Source organism: Alexandromys fortis, unplaced genomic scaffold (genome assembly GCF_014885135.2).
Source record: "Alexandromys fortis isolate MF-2015 unplaced genomic scaffold, M_Fortis_MF-2015_v1.1 scaffold_47, whole genome shotgun sequence".
NCBI lineage: Eukaryota > Metazoa > Chordata > Mammalia > Rodentia > Cricetidae > Alexandromys > Alexandromys fortis.
The window spans coordinates 1,891,199-1,912,355 of record NW_026067957.1 but is presented as its reverse complement, the minus strand read 5'-3'; the positions used below and the strand labels follow the sequence as shown (position 1 = coordinate 1,912,355).

Genomic DNA, 21,157 nt, shown 5'->3' with positions numbered 1-21,157 from the left:
CTTTTTAAACAAATAACCATGCCTTGAAAACAAGGTTCATGTTCAGAGCAACAGGTTTGCATTTGCTCAGTTGCCCAAGTTCAAGGCAGCCTGGAAGACATGAGTCACCCCTTTGTCCGCCCAAATCAAACAGTAAACTGAGAACTGTGCACTTGCTTGCATGGAAAATTCTAAGCTGAGATCAGAAAACTCTAGTGATTGTGGTTTACTGTTTGCCCTTGTTCTAAAAGTTTTACAAATACTGTAGAAATCAACATTACTAATGAGCAACAACCACATGATTCTACATTGGACAGCAACAAACAAGTGAACTTTCTTGTTTCCTTCTTGTCTCTTTTGGCAACAACAACTTAAAAGATGAGCAATTATAACCACCCTGTATGGCAGACACTTGGCTCCTAGAAACGGTGTAAATACCAAAGAAACTGGCAGTTTAGTTGGGAAGATGTTCACAACCAACCCCTAAATCACATTCAACAACAGTGAGCGCTAAAATATGGTACAGAACTGTCTACAGGTCTACATGCTCTAGTTAGGCCTCCATGCTGCTTCATTTTGGTGGCAGGCAACCAAGACTTGCTACACTTAAAAAGCCGTCCAAGATCACACACTTTGCAGCTGAAGGAAAGGCACTAGATATAGCATGATTTACACTGAAAACCTGTCCACGATCACGTACTCTACAGGTGATGGAAAGACACCCGACATAGTCTGGTTCCAGGTTCCCTGTTTGCCAACCTCTGTTAACTACCCATCTACCCAGTTCCTTGACGCCCTTCCTGTTGCTATACCTGATCACTGTCAAGGAGAAGAACTCTCCCTTGGCATCCTTTTTCTGACCTTCCAAACCTGGGTTCCTAATCTCTGTATTCTTTCACTTTAGTCATTGTCTTGCTGACATCTCAAACTCTTTCTAAATTGTTCATCAACAAAAACACCAGCTGGGATGAACTAGGCAGTTTCCTAACTACCACAAGCTCTGAATCTCTTGGGGGGGGGNCACTCAGCCAACGGCCGCGCGCGGGGCGGGGGGGGGGGGGGGGGGGGGGGGAGGTGGAACACAGGAGTAACAGTCAATTCAATCACAAATCAAGAGCCACCCATCAGCACGCAGAAAATTTTCCACACCACCATCCAATTTAGACAACAGTCATTCCAAACTCTCTCATTAGTATTCTACCATCTTTCACTCACTTTTAATATGCAACCCAGCTCTCCTGGATACAGTAAATTGAGGCAGTCTACACAGGACACCACCAAAACAATCAACCTGTACAACTCTGAACCTTACTAATGATTCATCTGTCTGCTTCTGTGATGTCTGTAGGACTCCATCATCAGTAAACAAATAACCAGGAATGCTATTTCCTGGACACAACTTCTACCTGGAAGAACTCTTTATATTTAGAAGATCAGAATTATCTCATCCCCTACAGCTTCATGGCATTTATTCCCCACTTAAATGCTATAAAAAGAGAAAGTCAAAAGCACAAAAACCCCATCTAAATAAGAATCCCTTCTTATACATTACTAAAACATTAGAGTTTCCAACTAAATCTGAAACTTTTCAGAACTCAATTCCATTTCTAATCTCATCCTTCAAGGGGGAGAAAATGGTGATTGTGCTTATGTTAAAGACCTCAGGTTTGAGGAGCTCTTGAAGGATGTAGAGGACTCAACACTTCATAGTCAGACTTACGATAAAATTTAGTAAGATAAAAGGATACCAAGAAAAATCAGCAAAGGAAAGGGGAACAGAGGCTGAAGCCCAGAGAAAATAGGAGTGATATAATCCAGTCCTCTCTCCAAGTGGAGTCAAACATGAACCGCACAATCCCTCTAACAGGGAATTAGCAATACTTGTAAAATGTCATCAACTAGAAAAACTCATTAGAAGCTTCAACCATAAGACGTTAACATAAGCAGCATCTGCCTGTCAGATACCAAAACTCAAACTACAGCACAAAAGCACACAAACAAAACACTCCAGATATTCAACACATTATTTACAATGTCTAAGCAAAGTAAATAGTATGAAGGGTCACACATTTGACTTCAAATCCCAGCTCTGGGGCTCTGGGGCCTGAAAGGAGCAGATTATTCTCTCTGAACCAAAGCTATTCAATTTGCAAAGTGAGCCATCGAGTAGCAACCTCTCAGAGGAATCACAACCCACACAAGACCTAGAAAGCACATGAAGATGAGTGCCACATTTTAGAAACTTAAAATGATAGATTTTTATATCTAACCAGAGGCCATATTGTGATGAAGAAGGTACTACAATGTCTACATTTTAGAGAGGGAAAGTTGAAGCAGAGTGGTCAATACAAGATAAAATAGGTATTTGACACGGAAAGCATGAAATCTGTCTTCTTCATGAAGCCATACACTCTACCTGCTCAGTGATTTTATATAGGCTGTAAGATTTCAGAAAAGTTCCTTTTATACTTTCTAATTATTTGTTGTAATTATTAGTTTGTTAACATACAAATAACTATTCTTTTTAAATTGATTTATGATACTACCATACCTAATATCCAAAGAGTCTATAAGCCTATTTCTATTTTCTGGCTGCTATGTTTTAATTTTTGACTTTTTTTTATTGTGATGACAGAATGCCAGACCCTTTATGACAAATCATATAAATAATACAAGGGTCTAAGTGATAGCTTCCTTCTCAAAATACTTGCTTCTTTTGGGAGAGACCACTGAAAAAGAAACAGCATGAAAGCAGATCAAAGCTAAGCTACACTGTCTGGGCAGTCCTTGGGTTTAGTATATTTTCAGTTCACCGAGGCTCTGAGAGGCTGACACCCAGGGTAAAAGTCTGAGAGTTTTCCCGGGATCCTGCATCTTTAGTGAGTCCAAAGTCTACCCTGTGCTTTCCAACTTGTGAAACAGCACACAAGGGATTCTAGTTTCTGAATCAGGACACAGCAGATAGGGAGAACGTACTGAAAAAAAAAAAAAAAAAAACCACCACTGTACTCGGAATTTAAATAAAAAAAAAACCTGACGAAGCCTCTGTTCATCTAATAATCTCTAATTATTTCAAAGTTTTAAAAATACATTCCCATAGTGATTAATGTTAACTGTCAACCTGACAGCATTCAAAATCACAAGGGGAACTACTTCTGGACATCACTATGAGGCTGCTTCTAAAAAGGTTTAACTAAGGGAGGGAAGACCTACCCTGAACACGGATGACCCCAAGCCATTGCTGGGAGAAAAGTGCCTCAGGTTCCTGCTGCCATGCCTTCTCTGCCATAACAGACTGTGTCCCTCTAAACTGTAATCCAAATAAGCCTTCCTCACTTAAGGTGCTTTTAGTCAGGTTAATGTTTTGTTATTACTAGAAACCTAACTAATACAAAGTCTTACAGCTTTTCTGCAAAAACCCAGTGCATTATTAGGGCGGTAACCATCCTGCTCTTTAACACAGAACTGACAAAAATTTGCCTGCCTCTAATATCGTATCATTAGCAGTGCCCTTAAAAAAAGACCGTACATGTGATACAAACCCAGTCTTTACCTATGTGAAATACAGCAAATTAAATGCAGTCAGTGGATTTAAGGAGGAAAATCACAGACTTCTGCTTGATTAGTCATGTTACTTATCAGCACCTAAAACAGTTTTCAGAATATATAGGAATGATTGAACTTTACATTTTACAGAAATAATTTTACCATTTCCAAACTTTAAAGAGTATAACAGCGATACCAATGCTTGTGTGAGGCTGAGTACAATCTTTTCTCATTTTATGTCCTTGTAGAAAGCTCCCTGAAACAAGCACCTAAAAAACAATTTAATTTGCCACTTAAAATGATATGCTATCAAATTAAAATTTCTCTAAAGATAAGGTAACAATAAAGACTGCAGGCATAATATACAAACAGCTAAATTTGCATGTTTAAAGCCTGTGTATGCCTCTCAATGGTATCTGTGGTAGTAAAGGACTTAGACACTGGCACACAGCATCTTGTTGGCTTCAGACTACCCATTTTCCAAGTCAAGCTATTATGTCCAAAGCGGGAGTTTATCTTTTTAATTGCTTCAGACATTAAGTCAACCTATAACTAATATGAAGCTGTCAATACTTCACAATTACTGTATCACACTTACTATCCTGTTTCCTCCAGGTGTCAGTTACACACAAACGCACAACAAACATAACACGCAGACACAAGTCTTATCCCTAGCTATGTCTGTCTTGTTACAAAAATAATGGTATCAGAAAATGAAAATTGAAAATATTCTCATTCCTGAATTATTTCTTTATTAAATATCATCAGATGATAAATATGTAAATATTAGTGATGCCTTAATGGAAGAAAAACTAAGACATTCAGCCCACTTCTACTTTCTGGACTACAGAATTCTTCATGCTACTGAGGGAGTATAAACAATAGAAGGGCTGTCTTATTTCCCAAATTCTTAAACTCCTAGCTTTTATTATTTGGAAGAAGGGCGTGGGAATTAAACTGAACCCTCTAGTTTGTGTTTGGTGTATTCACTTGTAGAGTATCTCTGCCAAGAGACACCTTTTTTTTTTAAAGACACAGGAATTCAGAGCACTGACAGACTTAACATCTGCCACAGTGTTAGAGGAAAACTAAGTTCCACCAAGTTCAATAAATTTGGCCTCTATGTTTTCTTAAAAATACATCTTGAATATTAAAACTTAGGAACAGCGCCTTATTTTACAACATACATTTGGATTAGGAAAGGGCTATCGAGACTTTATACAAGGAATTACATGCAGATTTATAAACGTCTTCAGACCTCTGTCTCCAAGAATCCTGTTAACAATAGTGGCACTTCACACCTAAGTCACTAGATTTGTACAGGAAACATAGGACTCAAAAGACCTCATGCTAAGAACCAGACTTCTCCGTTTCTACTGCACTAAACATGGTTTTAGGCTTTGGCTTTTTCACTACCCTCTCTTTGTTAAAGGTAACTTCTGGAACTACAGCCCAGTGTTTTCCTTATGACTAATCATGTCAGTTGTCACTCCGGTATTACTCCCAACATTTAATCTAAACTATGTGCAGCAGCCTGGTTTAATTTGGTTGGGTTTGGGGGCTTTTTATTTTCTTTCAAGTTCTTAGCTGCTTTTAAAAGTCAAGTTTTTTCATGAAGAGTTAAGTCAATGGAAGATGGCGGCAGAGATTAAATCAGGGGAATCACTGATCAAGGGTGCTTGGAATTCTTACGAATACAAATAACCCATCAAAGTTAATGAGGTTCAACCTGAGTTTAGAAGAAGTGAAAAATGCTCTTATTTTCCATGCATTTACAGACTGAACTTCTTAGGTAGAATCTGAAGCTCAGACTACACCAACTCAAACACAGCTTCCTTCCATTTGGATTTCCCAGAGATACTTTCACTGTTATCCCCCAATATAAAACTACTGCTTCAATACATTTTCTCAGTAACAAAGCTAATGCAATAGTTGAACAAAGCAAAGACGGACAGCCCTTACAGAAACCAACATGCTTTTCAGAAGTGGCTATGAACACTTGCTGCATAAGGATGATATGAGGACCTGAGTTCAGATCACCAGCACCCACATATAAGGCTGGAGACAAGGTCACTGGTGCTTGCTGGCCTCTAGTCCAGCTCCAGGTTCAGTGACCCTTTCTCGGGGGAATAAAGTGAAAAGTGGTAGAACAAGACATTTGATGCCTTCTGCTTGCTTGGGCACACATACCTACATATATACATATGCATATCATACACACACACCACTGTAGATGAATATTTGTCCCAAATAGCCATATGGAGACTTCTTATAAAGTATAAAAAGTCAATCAACAGCTTAGGCTTATTACTTACAGCTTTTACCCATTTTTGTGAATATACATTTTGTCTTGTGACTTTAATACCTTTACTTTCTGTACTGCCCATGTTCATTCCTCTCCATCAGACTGGTGACTCCGACTCTCCTTTTCTTCTATCCAGAGTTCTCTCTATCCCCAGAAGTCCCACCTAACCTCTTTTCCTACCTAGCTATTGGTCATTCATCTCTTTATTACACCAATCAGAAGGTACTTTGTCAAAGACACATCTTCACAGTGTACAAAAAGATTATTACACAACACATCACAGGAAGGAAGGGAGGGAAGGGCTAAACAACAAATGTTAATTTTCAAAATTATTAAAAGATTTTACTTTTAAAAAATTTACGAACGAATGCTGAGCACACAATACAGGTTAATACATTGTGTAGTAACACAGTAAGGCACAGACAGTAAACCTGATTTTAACCCACACCCACACAGGAGCTCCTACTATGCTACAAGTTTGCATTTTAACATCAATGCATACTAGTAAATAACCCACAGCAAATTGTCAAAATAAAAGGAAATAAAATAACAAACATCAGAGTGAAAGCACAGTGCAACAATCTTAGAAAGACAAGCAATGTCAGTAAAACAAATTATGGGAGAAAAGACAGAAAAGCGCAAGGATTCCTGTAATGGCGTGTGAAAGAGGAAGAATCCGCGCTGCAGCCACGAACGCACGGCCCTTTAGCTATTGTTGTCGTCTTGTCCTCCATTCTGTCAACAGGCGAGTGTTTTACAGACAATGGGAGACTAATGATAGTTCCAAAGTGTAAGAGGATGAACCAGCACCCTCGTGCCGTTCTCTCTGCTGAACTGCACTGCCGAGGGGAGCCAGTCATCTGGATCACTTTAATGGCAGGACACAGAACACGTGTCTCCAGATAAGAAGACGATATTCGAACATGATGTCTTACAAGATAAAAACATCATGTCAATTCTATCTTGGTGACAGGCTGCTGGCTTAATCCTTAGCTCCTTTTCTACTTTATTGTTACCTACTTTGAAATTTTAAAGAAATATATCCAGATCATTTTAAGCCAATGTAAAGACGTTAATAAAAAAATATTAGTGATGTGGACAAAAGACACATATGCAAAGTTTGTGCATATGTGGTTGTAGTTGCACAGCTAAATAGCTTCATTGGAGGAGACTCACCCAGGGAGAGATTCCCCCCAGGGAGAGATTGTCACTTTGGTCCCGATACTCCAAAAAGGCTTCAGGGAGGGAATACGTTAGGATTTCCTCAAAATGAAACAGAAGCAGTGAAAAATTGAAACAAAGGCCAAATAAAGGATGGAAATTTGGGAACTTTAAGAAAAATGTTACTTGACAAGACTTTATATGAGATTTTATAGAATTACAGGAAATCCGTGGTTAAAAAGAAAAGGCATTAATGATTAAACAAATTCTAAGCTGGGTGGTGGTGGCTCACACATAATTCCTGGGGAGGAAGCATCAGATTGCTCTCTGAGTTCGAGGCCAGCCTGGTCTACACAATGACTTTTAGGACAGCCAGGGCCACACAGAGAGACCCTGTCTTAAAAAAAAATCAAATCAAAAAAATTTTTAAAAGCAGAAATTCTAAGGATCACCATCACATACATGTTCTTGGGCTGGCCAATAATCTCATTTTGTACATCTATTTTGGTTTAACATATTTGATCTTTAAAAGAAGAGAAGTGCTGTCTCAGAGGGGAATATCTGCCGTGCAAGTATCAGGATCTGAGTTCAATCCCACAGCCCAAGTAGAAGACAATCACAATAACATGCTAAGGGCAACACTGGGGATGGGGTGCGGTGGAGGCAGGTGAATCATGAAGATCACTCATTGGCCAGCCTAGCTAAATCAGAGAGTTCCAAGAACAGTGAGAGACCCTGTCTCAAACATACATGCAGTGGAGGGCCAGCAAGGTGACTCACCGGTTTTGTAAAGGGTCTTGCCAGCAAGCCTAACAACTGGGTTCATCTGGGACCACATGGTAGAAACAACTGACTCTTCCAAATTGTCCTCTGACCTCCATCCATTGTAGTGTGTGCACATGTGGACACACACACAATAAGTAAATACATAAATAATTTTGGTTTTTTAATATGTTCCTAATTTAAATAGAATAACATCATATTCCCTCCTCCCTTTGCTTTCTCCAACTACTCCTGGCTTCCTTCCCTCAAACCTGTCCCATTCCCCCACTGTAAAGATGGCAGTCTGTTTTCTTTTATTGTTATATACACACTTACACACACACACACATACACACACAAACAACCTGCCAAGTCCATTTTTTTTTTAGTTTGTGCATATGTGGTTGTAGTTGCACAGCTAAATAGCTTCATTGGAGGAGACTCACCCAGGGGGCGAGGCTAATTCTCCTTATCCCAGAAGACATTAGGAGACTACATCTATTAGCTACAGGTGAGACCCCGAAGATACATCTATATTATAGTTCCTGCATCTATGGCTCAAAGAACATCCAAATAAAAGGGAAGAAATATTTTAAGAGCCAGAATATCAGAAAATCTGTTGTGATGCAGTCTCTTCTCAAAATGGATGCACAAACAAGACTGGAACAATAGCTAATCAATGTGTGTGTTCATGTGGGGGGGGGAGTCCCACTCCCAGGCATATAGTTCTTCAAAGTACAAAAAAAAAAATGTGGAGAAGCTGTCAGAGGAAAAAATACCCAAGGTTTTACACACACACACACACACACACACACCAAAAAACATACATCCACAAACATATAAACAAGTACACACACCTAACACAGGTACACACACACACAAAACACACACACAACTACAGGAGGTTAATTTCTGTCTGGTTATAAAGTACATAAGGCAACAACAGCCCAACATTCCCAAATTACCTAACATTTCATAAAAATACCCGAGAAACTAAAGGGCATTTAATCACATTTCAGAGGTAGTCTCAGCTGTTAACAGCTACAACTCAGTGATCTATAACCCCTATTTCTCACAGACCTGTAGCAGATATCACTTTGAGAACAGAACCACAAGGTGTGAAAAACAAACAAGGCATAATCAGAAATATTGCTAAATCTAAAACAACTGAGAGAAATTTACTTAGACTGCTGAGCCAGCCTGGGCTACATAGTGAATCTAAAGTCGCTCTGGGTTACAAAGACAGATCATGTCTCAGAAGGAGGGGTGGAGTGGAGGAACAAAGAAGCAGGGAGCTGAAAAGTAAAACTGTTTTTCATGGAGGTGAATACTACATCTTTTCATTGTCTTCTTGGGGGGGGGGGGGTAGGAGACACAACACAGCTATGTTTCAAGAGCACCTGAGATGCAACTGACGGTACTGGTATGTGAATGAGGGCCTCTCTCCAACAGCTTTGCAAGCAAACCCTGTACAACCAGGCCTAACCTATATGAAAATCACTCCCATGGATTATTACTAAGTTGGAAACAGAGAATCAGGATCCCTTGAGACTATTATTAAGGTACTATAAACCATTTTTAAACGCCAGTGGATTTCAAGATTTCCCCACACCACCCAATTTATATAATAAAAGGAGCAATAATATGAGCAAAGGCACCAAGACCATGATGTGGACATCCACTGAAACAGCTGACCTGAGCTAGTGGGAGCTCACTGACTCCTGACTGACAGCTGGGGAGGTTGCATAGCCAAACCAGGCCCTCTGAAAGTAGGTGACAGCTGGATTGCTGGGGCAGTCTGTGGGGCCCCTGGGAGTCAGACCAGCATTGTCCCCGTGCTTGAACTGGCTTTGTGGAGCTCATTCTCTTTAAAATGATACCTTGCTCAGCTTAGATACAGTGGGAAAGGCCTTGGTCCTGCTTCAAAGTGATGTGTCAGACTTTGCTGAGTCTCCATGAGAAGGCTTACCCTCTCTGAGGAGTGAATGGGAGTGGGGTGGGTGGAAGGTGGGTAAGAGGTGAAGAAATGAGAACTGGGATTGGAATATAAAATGAAAAAAAAAGATTATTTTTTAAAAAAATAAATAAATTTAAAGAAAAAAGAGGAAAGAGAGAGGGGAAATAAGGAAGGGAGGGAGGGAGGGAGGGAGGGAGGGAGGGAGGGNAGGGAGGGAGGAGAAGAAAACAGGGAACACGCTGTGGCTGAAAGTGCAGCGCTGTTACACTGGTTTTTGACCCGATATTTATAGCTTTATTTTACCTCTACTTAACTTCTGCTAACTAGCCCTACTTGGGCACTTTCATCAGGAAGACCATGGCCACACTAATACCCATGAAGCAAATTTTAGAGGCCATATTGTTGCAATGGAGCTATTTCTGGTATTTACTAAACATCTAGAAAGCTTAGGAAAGAGTACGCCAATCTTTCTTTATCTTTACTATCTCTGTGATCTAAATCTTGAATGAAATCGAAAAGGTATTTTTAGTGACAGGCTGACAAGATAGAAGAGAAACTCAGGCTAAAGAAACATCACCGGTTCCTTTGGGTTATATAAAGTCAGGCACCGTGAGCATCAATTTTCTACCTATCACTATAATTATGGAAACTCTTCAAATGTGGCAACTTATTAGAAGGCAACCGCACTAATAAACAGATGCAGGGGAGAGCTGATACATATCTATTTCCAAATGTGCCATCAATGTTTGATCTAATTTGCATAATTATAATTGGAATTAAGATATTTCCTTTCATGAGGTCCTTTTCTTTGATTTTTAATATATTCTGATAATTACCTTATCTGTGCTAGATAAAAGACACACAGGAAACAGCAGCGCCTGCTTTTGCTTCATTCACGGTCACCACATATTCATGAGCACCCTACAACTCCAGTTCCTAGGGGCGTGGCGGGGCCCCTTCAGGCAAACAGTTACAGACATGGGAGCCTGAAGCATTCTGAAGAAGAGCTATCACTGGGTTCTTTTCACTGCTATCTGCCACGTTCATCCCCAAAATAAACCACTGCTATATCAGAGAAGAAAACCCTTCCTGTGTGCAGGTCCAAAAGTGACTTCAAGTCTAAGAAGAGAAGAGGCTTTCACTTTGAAATAATGAAGGAAACTAGTAAAAGACCTCATTCCGGAGTCCTGAAAGAAACTCTGTGCCCTACAGAGGCACTATATAGGAATCAAGCAGTTGTTAGCTTTACTTTATATTCTTCATCTCCAAAACTAGCTCTCAAAATAATACAACTTCTGATTAAAATTGCTTTAAGCAACTGGGGAGAATAAAATCATCTTTCAAGTGTAGATTAAAGGTAGACGTCACCTTGACTTGTGCTGACAAACTGGCTTTCTCCTGCTCTTTCCGCTCCATGCAGCGCTTCACCTCCTCCAACTCGGAAGCCATGGCGTTGAAGTTCAGGTGCACTCGCAGTTCCGCCATCTGCCTCTCCAGACTCTGCTTCTCCCGCTCGACCCCTTAAGAGGTGAATGGAAAGCTCGTTGGTTATTCTTTCTTCACAGAAGAACAACCACTTTGTGTCTTAATGTCCTAGCTACCATAAGCCACTGAACCAGCACTGCAGACTTCTCCGATCTGTCATCTCCAGCCTGAGGGGTCCCGCACACTCACGAGCACCAAACAATATCACGTCTCAATCAGCTAAACTCAGAGTGCAGTATCAATCTAAATCAGGTACACTGACAAGTCTTATGTAGTTTCCAAATACATAGGAAGCTACACCATCCTCTTTTCTGACAGGAATATTTTCAGTGTTTCCTAATTTCTGACAAAGTTTATTTTAGGAAACTCCTATAGCTCTTGTTCACTACACTCCTTGCTTGTCTACATTACTTGCCAACTTTAAAGCAAAAACACTGGATTCAAGCGGGCTACTATATATATACTGACGCTACTGAGGCTTACACAGTGCAATGCTGTCCCTACATATAAACAACAAATGATCCTCCTCAATCTCTGTAAGACTGATTGCTGGCTCACTAACTCTCCCGAATTCTGGACTATACCTGAAATTATAAAACTGAACAATATACATTATTTAATTCAACACGAAATGCTTGGTCAATGAGAAACAGAACATTTTATCATGCTCTTCACAAATGAAAAAGGGCAACATAAAAATCCATTGGCAAAGAGCTTGCATTATAAAAATGGAAAAACACACAAAATGCTTCCTTTATTCTAAAACATTAGCAATTAGAATATATATTAACAATTCAACCAGTGTTTTCCCAATAATTTCCTCTCTAGAGAAGGAGTGAAGTAAATATGAACACATCAAATTTGTATATAATTTACAAATTACATTCCAATTTGAGACACATAGTAAAGGTCTCAAACTCGCACATTGAAAGGGAAGACATACAGGCTCTTCAATAGCATAAGAACAGCCTGACAGACGACAATAAAAAGGACACAGGGAGATCTAGGAACTAAGTTATACTTACACAATCGATACAAACTTCACTAAGCTAAGAGAGATGGCACCTGGAGTGCTACTCTGGATAACGGAAACAGTATAAAGTGCAGGCTACAAAACAGGATTTAATATTCAGGTAGCTTCATACTCAACAATTAACCAATACAAGGGCAGGAAGAGACAGAGGCAGCTGGAAGCTCATGCATGGCCAGGCACTGGGACATTCAACTTTGTCCTAAAAACCAAGAGATAGCAAGATTAAATCTTGCACATTAGATAACAAGTATTTTAACCAGCCAGGTAGTCACACACACACACACACACACACACACACACACACACACACACACCAGTTAGTTCCAGTTTTCAAGAGGCTAAAGCAGGAGTATCATAAGTTCAAGACTAGCCTGGTCTCCATGAATATATTTTTATAAATTTTATAAATATAATATAAATAAGCATATATGGGATTCTGTACATGTGTATAATAAGTCTCAGTAATATGACTTTATGATATTTTCAATGATATATATAACATTAGTGTGGCTACCTACTGGAACATATACATATTCTATAAAATACATAGGTGCAATGTATACATATATACACTTCATCAAACAGATATATATTTGGAATGCATACATACCAAATATTTTATAGCATTTTAAACATATAAAATACCAATGTGGGTAAATATACATATGTACATACACAAGTTTCATATACAAGAAAATATTTAACAAAATTAGAATATTTAAAACATTAACAAAATAGAAGAAAAATTATGTTCTCACAAATCCAGAGAACTGTTATATACACTCTGGGAAGATGCTCGCTTCAATATGGGACAGTAATTAGAAACTCAAGTTTGTGGAAGCAAATTTACATCTACCTATGGTCTGAATGGCCATCAAAAATTCATGCTGAAGCCTGCTAGTGCAACACTGTAAGATGGAGAACCTTCAAGAACTGAGTAGCTCATAAGAGTTCTACTCTTCTGGATGGGTTAATGCCCTGCTACAGGCATTTTCGTCATTAGGAGTATGGCTTTGCTATCAATGGTTTTGCCCTCCCAAATGAACATTTTCAAGTTGACTCTCAGGTTCATTCTCATTCATCCTCTCCCTTCTCTTTCCCCTTCTCCCCAGCCCCCATTGGACATGTCATCTGGCTTTGCCCTTCTCATCCCTGGCAGTCTTCTCTCATCTTGTAATGCCATCCACTGTGATTTTATGCAGCAAGGCTGCCACCATATGCAGCCCCTGCATCTGAACTTCCCAGCTGCCAAATCTGTGAGAAATGCATTTATTTTCTTTAATCACTGAGGGGAACAGTACCATTCTATGCTCAGGGAAACAATGTACAAGGGGTGTGCAATATCTCTTATCTCATAAGAGTCCAACACACTAGAGTGAGAGGTCTTAGTAAAGATAATAAAACAAACAGCTGGTACCTAGAGGGATGCCCTGAGTAGCAGTATAGGAGACAGGTTTAGGGGAGCCAGAGCACAGCAAGGCAAGTTTAAGTGGAAGTACAAGTGAGTTGACACATGCCAAAGATGGGGTGGGGTGCTGGAATAAGGAAAACAGAGGTGACAGATTTGAGAGCTATCAGAAGCCATGAGTGACTTGTGGCTGTAATCCCAACAGCCAGAGAATACAGCACGTGATCCCAGCTGCAAAGCTAGCCTAACCGAGAGAAGGAGATCCTGTCTCCAATATGAAAAAAATCATATAGGCTTCCTCCTGAATATTATCCTTCATCAGACGATGAAAGGAGACAGAGACAGAGACCCACAATGGAGCACCAGACTGAAATCTCAAGGTCCAAATCAGAAGCAGAAAGAGAGAGAGCACAAGCAAGGAACTCAGGACCGCGAGGGGTGCACCCACACACTGAGACAAGGGGGATGTTCTATCGGGAACTCACCAAGGCCAGCTGGCATGGGTCTGAAAAAGCCCGGGTTAAAACCGGTCTCGCTGAACATAGTGGACAATGAGGACTACTGAGACCTCAAGAACAATGGCAATGGGTTTTTGATCCTACTGTACCTATTGGTTTCGTGGGAGCCTAGGCAGTTTCGTGGATGCTAACCTTATTAGACCTGGATGGAGGTGGGTGGTCCTTGGACTTCCCACAGGGCAGGGAACCCTGATTGCTCTTTGGGCTGACGAGGGAGGGGGACTTGATTGGGGGAGGGGGAGGGAAAGGGGAGGCAGCGGTGGGGAAGAGACAGAAATCTTTAATAAATAAATAAATAAAATCAAAACATAAAAAAATAAAAAATAACTTTACAAAAAAAAATGAGAGAGCTGCAGACAGATGTACAACAGACTAGAGACAGAGACCAATTAATGAGTGGAGAAAAGAAATTATTTCAGATGTTTGTGTTTTAGGCTGAAATATCTGGATCAGGGAATGAAACCATCAATCAAGATAAGAAGGAGGAAAAAGGCCTCCTTTTGCTTTTTACTTAGAAAATATTTCATTTCAGTAAGAACTTATTTATATTGTACAATATCATGTAAAAATGAAGAAAAATTTAATGTTTCCAGACCATTATGGCTGTCAATTTGTGCACAAAGGCAACTCAACAATGAAAATTGGGATACTTCCTTCAAAGCTGACAGTAGTTTCCATCAAACATTTAGTTACATGAATATATGAAGACCAGAAATAGTAATATGTTATATGTCAACAAACAACAAACAGTTTTTTCAGCTTTCTCAGTCATTGGTACAAAAATATTGAGAATTCCAGGGAAAAGAAAAAAAAAAACAGGAAGTTAAAAAACCCAGAAAATAGCAAACTTCTCTTACTCTAGTGGTTACCTGGCACCATTTGGTTTTATTAGCCTTACAATCATCACCTCAGGAGAAGGCATTCTAGAGTAGCATCATCAAAACAGACAAGGCATGGTCAGTACTAAGTCACAAGGCAGGAACAAGACATTTCACATTCACAGAGGTATGGAAAGAATGTCATCCACCTACGCAATACTGGAGGATGCAATTCCAAAGGCATTAGAAAAATGTGCTTTGCAGAGAGGGTGGATCCAGTTGTCAGTCTCCTGACTGCACATTTTGTGGATGAGCACATGGGAGGAACCAACCGGCAACTCCATCTGCTGGGCACAAGTCAGAAGACTAAGTAGAAGCAGACTGGGGGTGGTTCCAGCAGGTATCAGCTAAAGCATAGGATCAAATAGCTCTCAGGAGAAATGCTAAATAAGAAAAGCCATCACAAGGACATAAGGCAAAATCAACCTCTGATCACAAAACATGAACAAAGGGACAGCTAAGGCAGAAGAACTAGGAAGGCTCAGGGGCATAAATGGCAGTGGAAGAGCTTCGAGAACGAAAAAACAGACAAATGAGCTAAGTAACAAAGATGCCTCTGAATTTGACTATGATCAGTATTAAATCAAGCTGAGACTAGATTCCACTCTCCATTTTCCAGATAATAGGCTTCAAATAATAATTGTTCACATATTAAAAATTAGGGGGGAAAAGAAAAGATAAAATAAAGGCACATTTACAGCTTCATTACAAAGATACACACGTAAAAAAAGAGATGGTACTGAAAACTTCACCAAAACGTTTGGATGTTCTTAGACAAGAAGGTTTGGTAATGGAAATGCATTGAGAAATCAAGCAAAATAAAATTCAAATCAAATTCTAGACTATAACAAAATTGTTGAAAAACCTTGTAAATGATTAAGAAATTGGAAAGATTACGAAGTACGGCATGAGGAGTACACCTCTGGGGATGGGAAGCCACATAGGCAGCATGCAGAATTATACCTCTTCTAAACCTCCAGTCATCTCTTAGATCATCCTGGTGGCTTGACTGTTGCTTGGCAATGGAAGATACTTGATGTTGTAAACCCTTCCGGTCACCTTCCGCTTTGGTAAGCTGGGTACGTAATTCTTCCACCTAAAGGCATTTAGTCAAAATCAGACTGTTATCAGTTTTCAAAAGCAGAAAGCAAGTAGAATTACAGATTACTATAAACTGTTTCCTGGGTGAAAACATCCGCTTCTCCTGGGCTATTGTGGTACAAGACAAAGCCAGCTTGGTTCCTAGGCTACCCCACACCTAGAGGGAAGTTTCCATCCCATGCTTTCCACCTGCTGCTCCTTTCACAAGGAACGCCTTTTCTGCCCTGTGTCCATAGTGACAAACAACTTCAACACCTCTTAGTTTTTCCTTACTACTTCTGGGAGTTTAACCTGAAATCTTTTTTTTAAAATCATAATATCTCTACTTCCAAATGATGACCATCCTCGTTGAAGCCACTGAGTTAATTATTAGGTGGCTTCCGAGTTCAACATTATTTTGTATGTTATAGTTAGACTACAGAAGCCTCACAGAGGAAATGTAAGTTGTGCAAATGGGAAGTTAACCATAGGATATTTGCACAAGTTCTCAAAATGGTCCAGGACCTTACTTCCTTTTATATCCTAAGACTTTACCACTCTCTAACCTAAAGCAAAAATGATATTTCTACCTCAAGACCCAGCTATACCACTACTGGTATACATTCAAAGGATGCTCATTATACCACAAGTATTATTTATAATAACCAGAACCTAGAAAGAACTTAGATGCCCCTCAACTGAAGAATAGATAAAGAAAATGTGGTATATTCACACAATAGAGTACAACTCAGCTGTTAAAAACAATGACATCAGGAAATTTGCATGCAAATGGATGGATCTAGAAAAAAAAAACATCCTGAGTGAGATAACCCAGACTCAGAAAGGCAAACATGGTATGAACTTATTCATAAGTGGATATTAACTTTAAAGTAAAGGATAACAATCTAGAGACCCAGAGAGGTTAGAGAACAAGAAGTGCCCAAGAGCAGAATGCATGGATCTCCCAGGCAGAAGAAATAGAGGAACTCCCCACTTAGACTGTGAGTAGTGGGCATGGGAACATGAGAGATGGGATGGGGTGGGGGGGGGGGCGGGGGGGGGAGGGAGAGAGTGCTGAGAAAAATGACTGAAAGGGAAACTTCAATGAATTCAATGAATCCCAGAACCTTTTTAAGGAAGGCAAGTGTGCTACCACTGAGCAACATCGCAATTGTGGTGGTTTGAATAAGAATGCTCCCCACGGCTCGTTTATATGAGTGCTTAGGGAGTGGGATTAAGAGTTGTGTCCTTGGGGGAGGGGGAGAAGATTGGGGGGAGGGGGAGGGAAATGGGAGGCTGGGAGGAGGCGGAAACTTTTTTTTCTTATTCTCAATAAAAAAAAAAAANATGGGGTGGGGGGGGGGGCGGTGAGTGGAGGGAGAGAGTGCTGAGAAAAATGACTGAAAGGGAAGCTTTAAGGACTTGGGTAGAAGCCTGATGCAAGGGAAACTTCAATGAATTCAATGAATCCCAGAACCTTTTTAAGGAAGGCAAGTGTGCTACCACTGAGCAACATCGCAATTGTGGTGGTTTGAATAAGAATGCTCCCCACGGCTCGTTTATATGAGTGCTTAGGGAGTGGGATTAAGAGTTGTGTCCTTGGGGGAGGGGGAGAAGATTGGGGGGAGGGGGAGGGAAATGGGAGGCTGGGAGGAGGCGGAAACTTTTTTTTCTTATTCTCAATAAAAAAAAAAAAAAAAAAAGAGTTGTGTCCTTGTAGGGATAGATGTGGCCCTGTTGGAAGAAGTGTATCACTAGGGGTGGGCTTTGGGGTTTAAAATGCTCAAAACAGGCCCAGTGTTTCTCTTTGTGCTGCCTTCTGATCTGATGTAGAACACTCAGCTGTTTCTCCAGCACCATGTCTGCCTGCACGTTGCAATGCTTCCCCTCAAGGACAATGGACTAAACCTCTGAAAATGTGAACAAATCTCAATTAAATACTTTCCTTTATAGGAGGTGCTGTGGTCATGGTGTCTCTTCAGAACAATAGAACAGTCACTAGCACACTAATTAAGTACATTTTAATTTTTAACTGTTTTTTCAGACACATTTTTCTTACATATCCCAGGTTAGTTTCTTGCAGCAATCTTCCTGCCTCAGGTTCCTGAGTTCTGATATTACTATCACATAGGTTATGTGCTACCATGCGTGCTTCAAATACAACTGTATTTGACTTTACTACTACTCATTACCTCTAATTTATTTTCTTAATCTTCACCTGTTTTCTATCATGAAAACATGCCATGCTGGTGATTAAACTCAAATGAAGGGTTCATGACTTAGCGTATTATAATACCAAAACAGACCTCAGGAAAGCAGTAGACCAATGACGTATAAGCTTCTAATTCATCTTGATATGTATATAAAGAGACTGGTAAAAATTCGACCATATAACAAATACATCCCCGACAACCAAAATCAAATAAGCAATGGAAAAAAAAAATCTGGCTAAAGTCACGATGATAATGTGCAAAGAAGTTTCTTGCATCAAAAACTGAAAAAAAAAAAAAATGTTACAAATCGGCACTTAAAAATATAAGAAAACAGCATAGAATTATATACCAACATCCAGAAAACACACTCTGAGCTCTGCCAACATTAGTTCCTCGTGACCAATGATTACAGAACAAACATCTTAAAGGATCCACAAAGCAGGTGCCACATTCATTTTCAGTACCACTGTAAGGATGCAGAGGGAATTCTGAGCACCTAGGACACTGGACACCATGGCCAAAAGAGCATATGAAACCATATTGAACAACAAAAGGAGACATGGTCAGATTCAATAAACACAGGAAGAGAGGCAGTTATAAACACATCTACCCTTATCCAGTGTATGTAAGCTGACCACTTAAAATTATTCAACTTTAGACATCAGAAGCCCCTAACTCCTATTAGTCTAACGGGCCACAAAGCATTAGACCTGACAACTAAGTCTCGTCTTTAAAAGGAGCCAGCTGCATCTTGACCACAAGAGCAAAGCAGTGATGTATTCAAAGGAACTTAGACAGTCAAAGATCTATTCAATGTATTTTCTCCTTCCTCTTTATTCTCCAGTGCCTCCTTGAATAGAATTAAGCTCCTGGGAAATTTTATCTTACACATCCAGTGTGCTTGTACACTGTTCTGCCGAGAGAGATAAGTAGAAAGTCAGAGCAGCAGTCAGCAAAATACATTGTCACAGCGGAAACCAGGGCTGGCTTTTCTGAGAGCTCGCCGAATCTTCCTATCTGCATTCTGTGCTAACATCCATGCCCTAGGGGGAAAATTCTAGATCTAGATTTTTTTTCATCTCACAAAGACATTTGAGAGAGGAGACTCCATCCAGATTTAATAAAACAGCAGACTGTCTTAGTTTGATAGACTCACCTGATGCAAAAGTGTTTCTCTGCTGCCTTCAGATTGACTCAGCAGCCGGCGTGAGAGCTCCAATTCCTGTTCCAGCTAGAGTTTCAACAAGATAAAAACATGGAAAATGAGGCACAAAATAACTGTGGCCAATGAACAAAATATGCCCAGTGGGCCACAATTTAAGAAGAAAACAGCAAAATAGTTTCTAGGACATGCTCACAATGAGTGGGAAAGGATGGGCATTTCAGCTTGAACACACATTTAAACTTCCATTAAAATTATCTGAATTATCTATGGAATGGGAGTTGCATAAAGCCTGCTAGAGATCAGGGCCCTAATCAGTTTCATGTTGACTCTGACCCAACCTCCTCTTCCCATCCCGAACCTCAATTCATCTCTAAAATAATCATTTTTACCAATCTCTTGACATCCCCATCCAGTCCTTAATAATTTTAATAAAACTATAAAACAATGCTTTCTTGGACAATAATGGTCAATATTTCTAAATTAGAACAAAAACTATAGAGATCGAATAATTCAGAGTATATTTCACCTAATTTTTTAAGCTTATAAATTCAAAAAATATATTTAAAATTTCATTAATAATATTGATACTAGACAAATACCCATGGAAAATATCATCAGTTAGCTGAGCAAGTATCCTAAAAGTTCAGAATATACCTACTTACTTCAAGGTGAAGAACGCAATAAAATGAAATGTAAATTGTTTTGGTGTTGCTTTTTTCTTTATGTGGAGCTTTTATGTGCTGTACTTGTTTACATTTTGAAACATAAGGAAATTCCAAAATTTTGTATTAAGGTGCTTTTAAGTAGTTAAATGTTTACTTTAAATAATCATTTCATTCAAACAAACTACTACCTTTTAACATTTGTATAAAAAATAAGCTAAGAAGATCTGTAGAATCACTGTGACTTGTACTATTGACAATTTCCTGGTTTGATAGTCAAAGGCAATTACATAAAAAGTATAATCACTGACAGAAACAGAGTGAAAAGTACAAGAGATTTCTCTATACATATGTGACTCTATAATCATTTCACACTAGACTGACCCTACTGCATGTATGTGTTTGTGTATGTGTGCACAAGTGTATGTGTATAATCTAGAAAACATGCATGCTTATATCAAAGGTTAGCATCGTATATCTACCTAAATCACTTGCCACCTTGCTTTCTGAGACAAGGTCTCTTACTGAACCTAGAGCCCTCCATTTGGCTAGACTGGCTGACCAGCAAGCCTGCAGGGTCCTCCTGCCTCTATATCTCCAGCACTGGGATTACTGGGGTACACCAACATGCTAAGCTTTTACTTGGATGCTACAGATAAGAGTTTAAGCCCTTGTGTTTATGTAGTAAACACTTTACTGACACACCTTTCCAATTACCAAAGTATTTTTTATCCATTTATACAATAGTACTTTAAAATTATACACATAGCTAATAAAGTATATGTGTTACCACCAAATCCATAAAAATATTATTATTGTTCTCTTGAGTCTACAATGAAATAAAGAAGGAAAAAGAAATCACACTTCGGTGGAAATGACTTTGAAACCAAGCAAGCCCCTACTGGTCAGAAACCCATCCTAACCTCAACAGTCAACTCCTAAGGGACAAACCCAAGGGCTCACATACCCTGCTCACATGGAGGCGGTAAGGAAGCAAGACTAAAG

General features: G+C 39.6%; 1 protein-coding gene across 3 annotated transcripts in view; it reads right to left on the bottom strand.

Moving 5' to 3' along the window:
* Cep128 (centrosomal protein 128) overlaps positions 1–21,157 on the bottom strand; it is a 340,975-nt gene that overhangs the window by 239,743 nt on the left and 80,075 nt on the right. For all 3 annotated transcript variants that reach the window (XM_050152396.1, XM_050152395.1, XM_050152394.1), the window contains 3 exons: positions 19,482–19,556; positions 15,996–16,128; positions 11,079–11,230 (listed from right to left, as the gene is read on the bottom strand). In XM_050152396.1, coding sequence (XP_050008353.1) covers positions 11,079–11,230; positions 15,996–16,128; positions 19,482–19,556 — 360 coding nt within the window. The remainder of the gene's footprint in view (positions 1–11,078; positions 11,231–15,995; positions 16,129–19,481; positions 19,557–21,157) is intronic.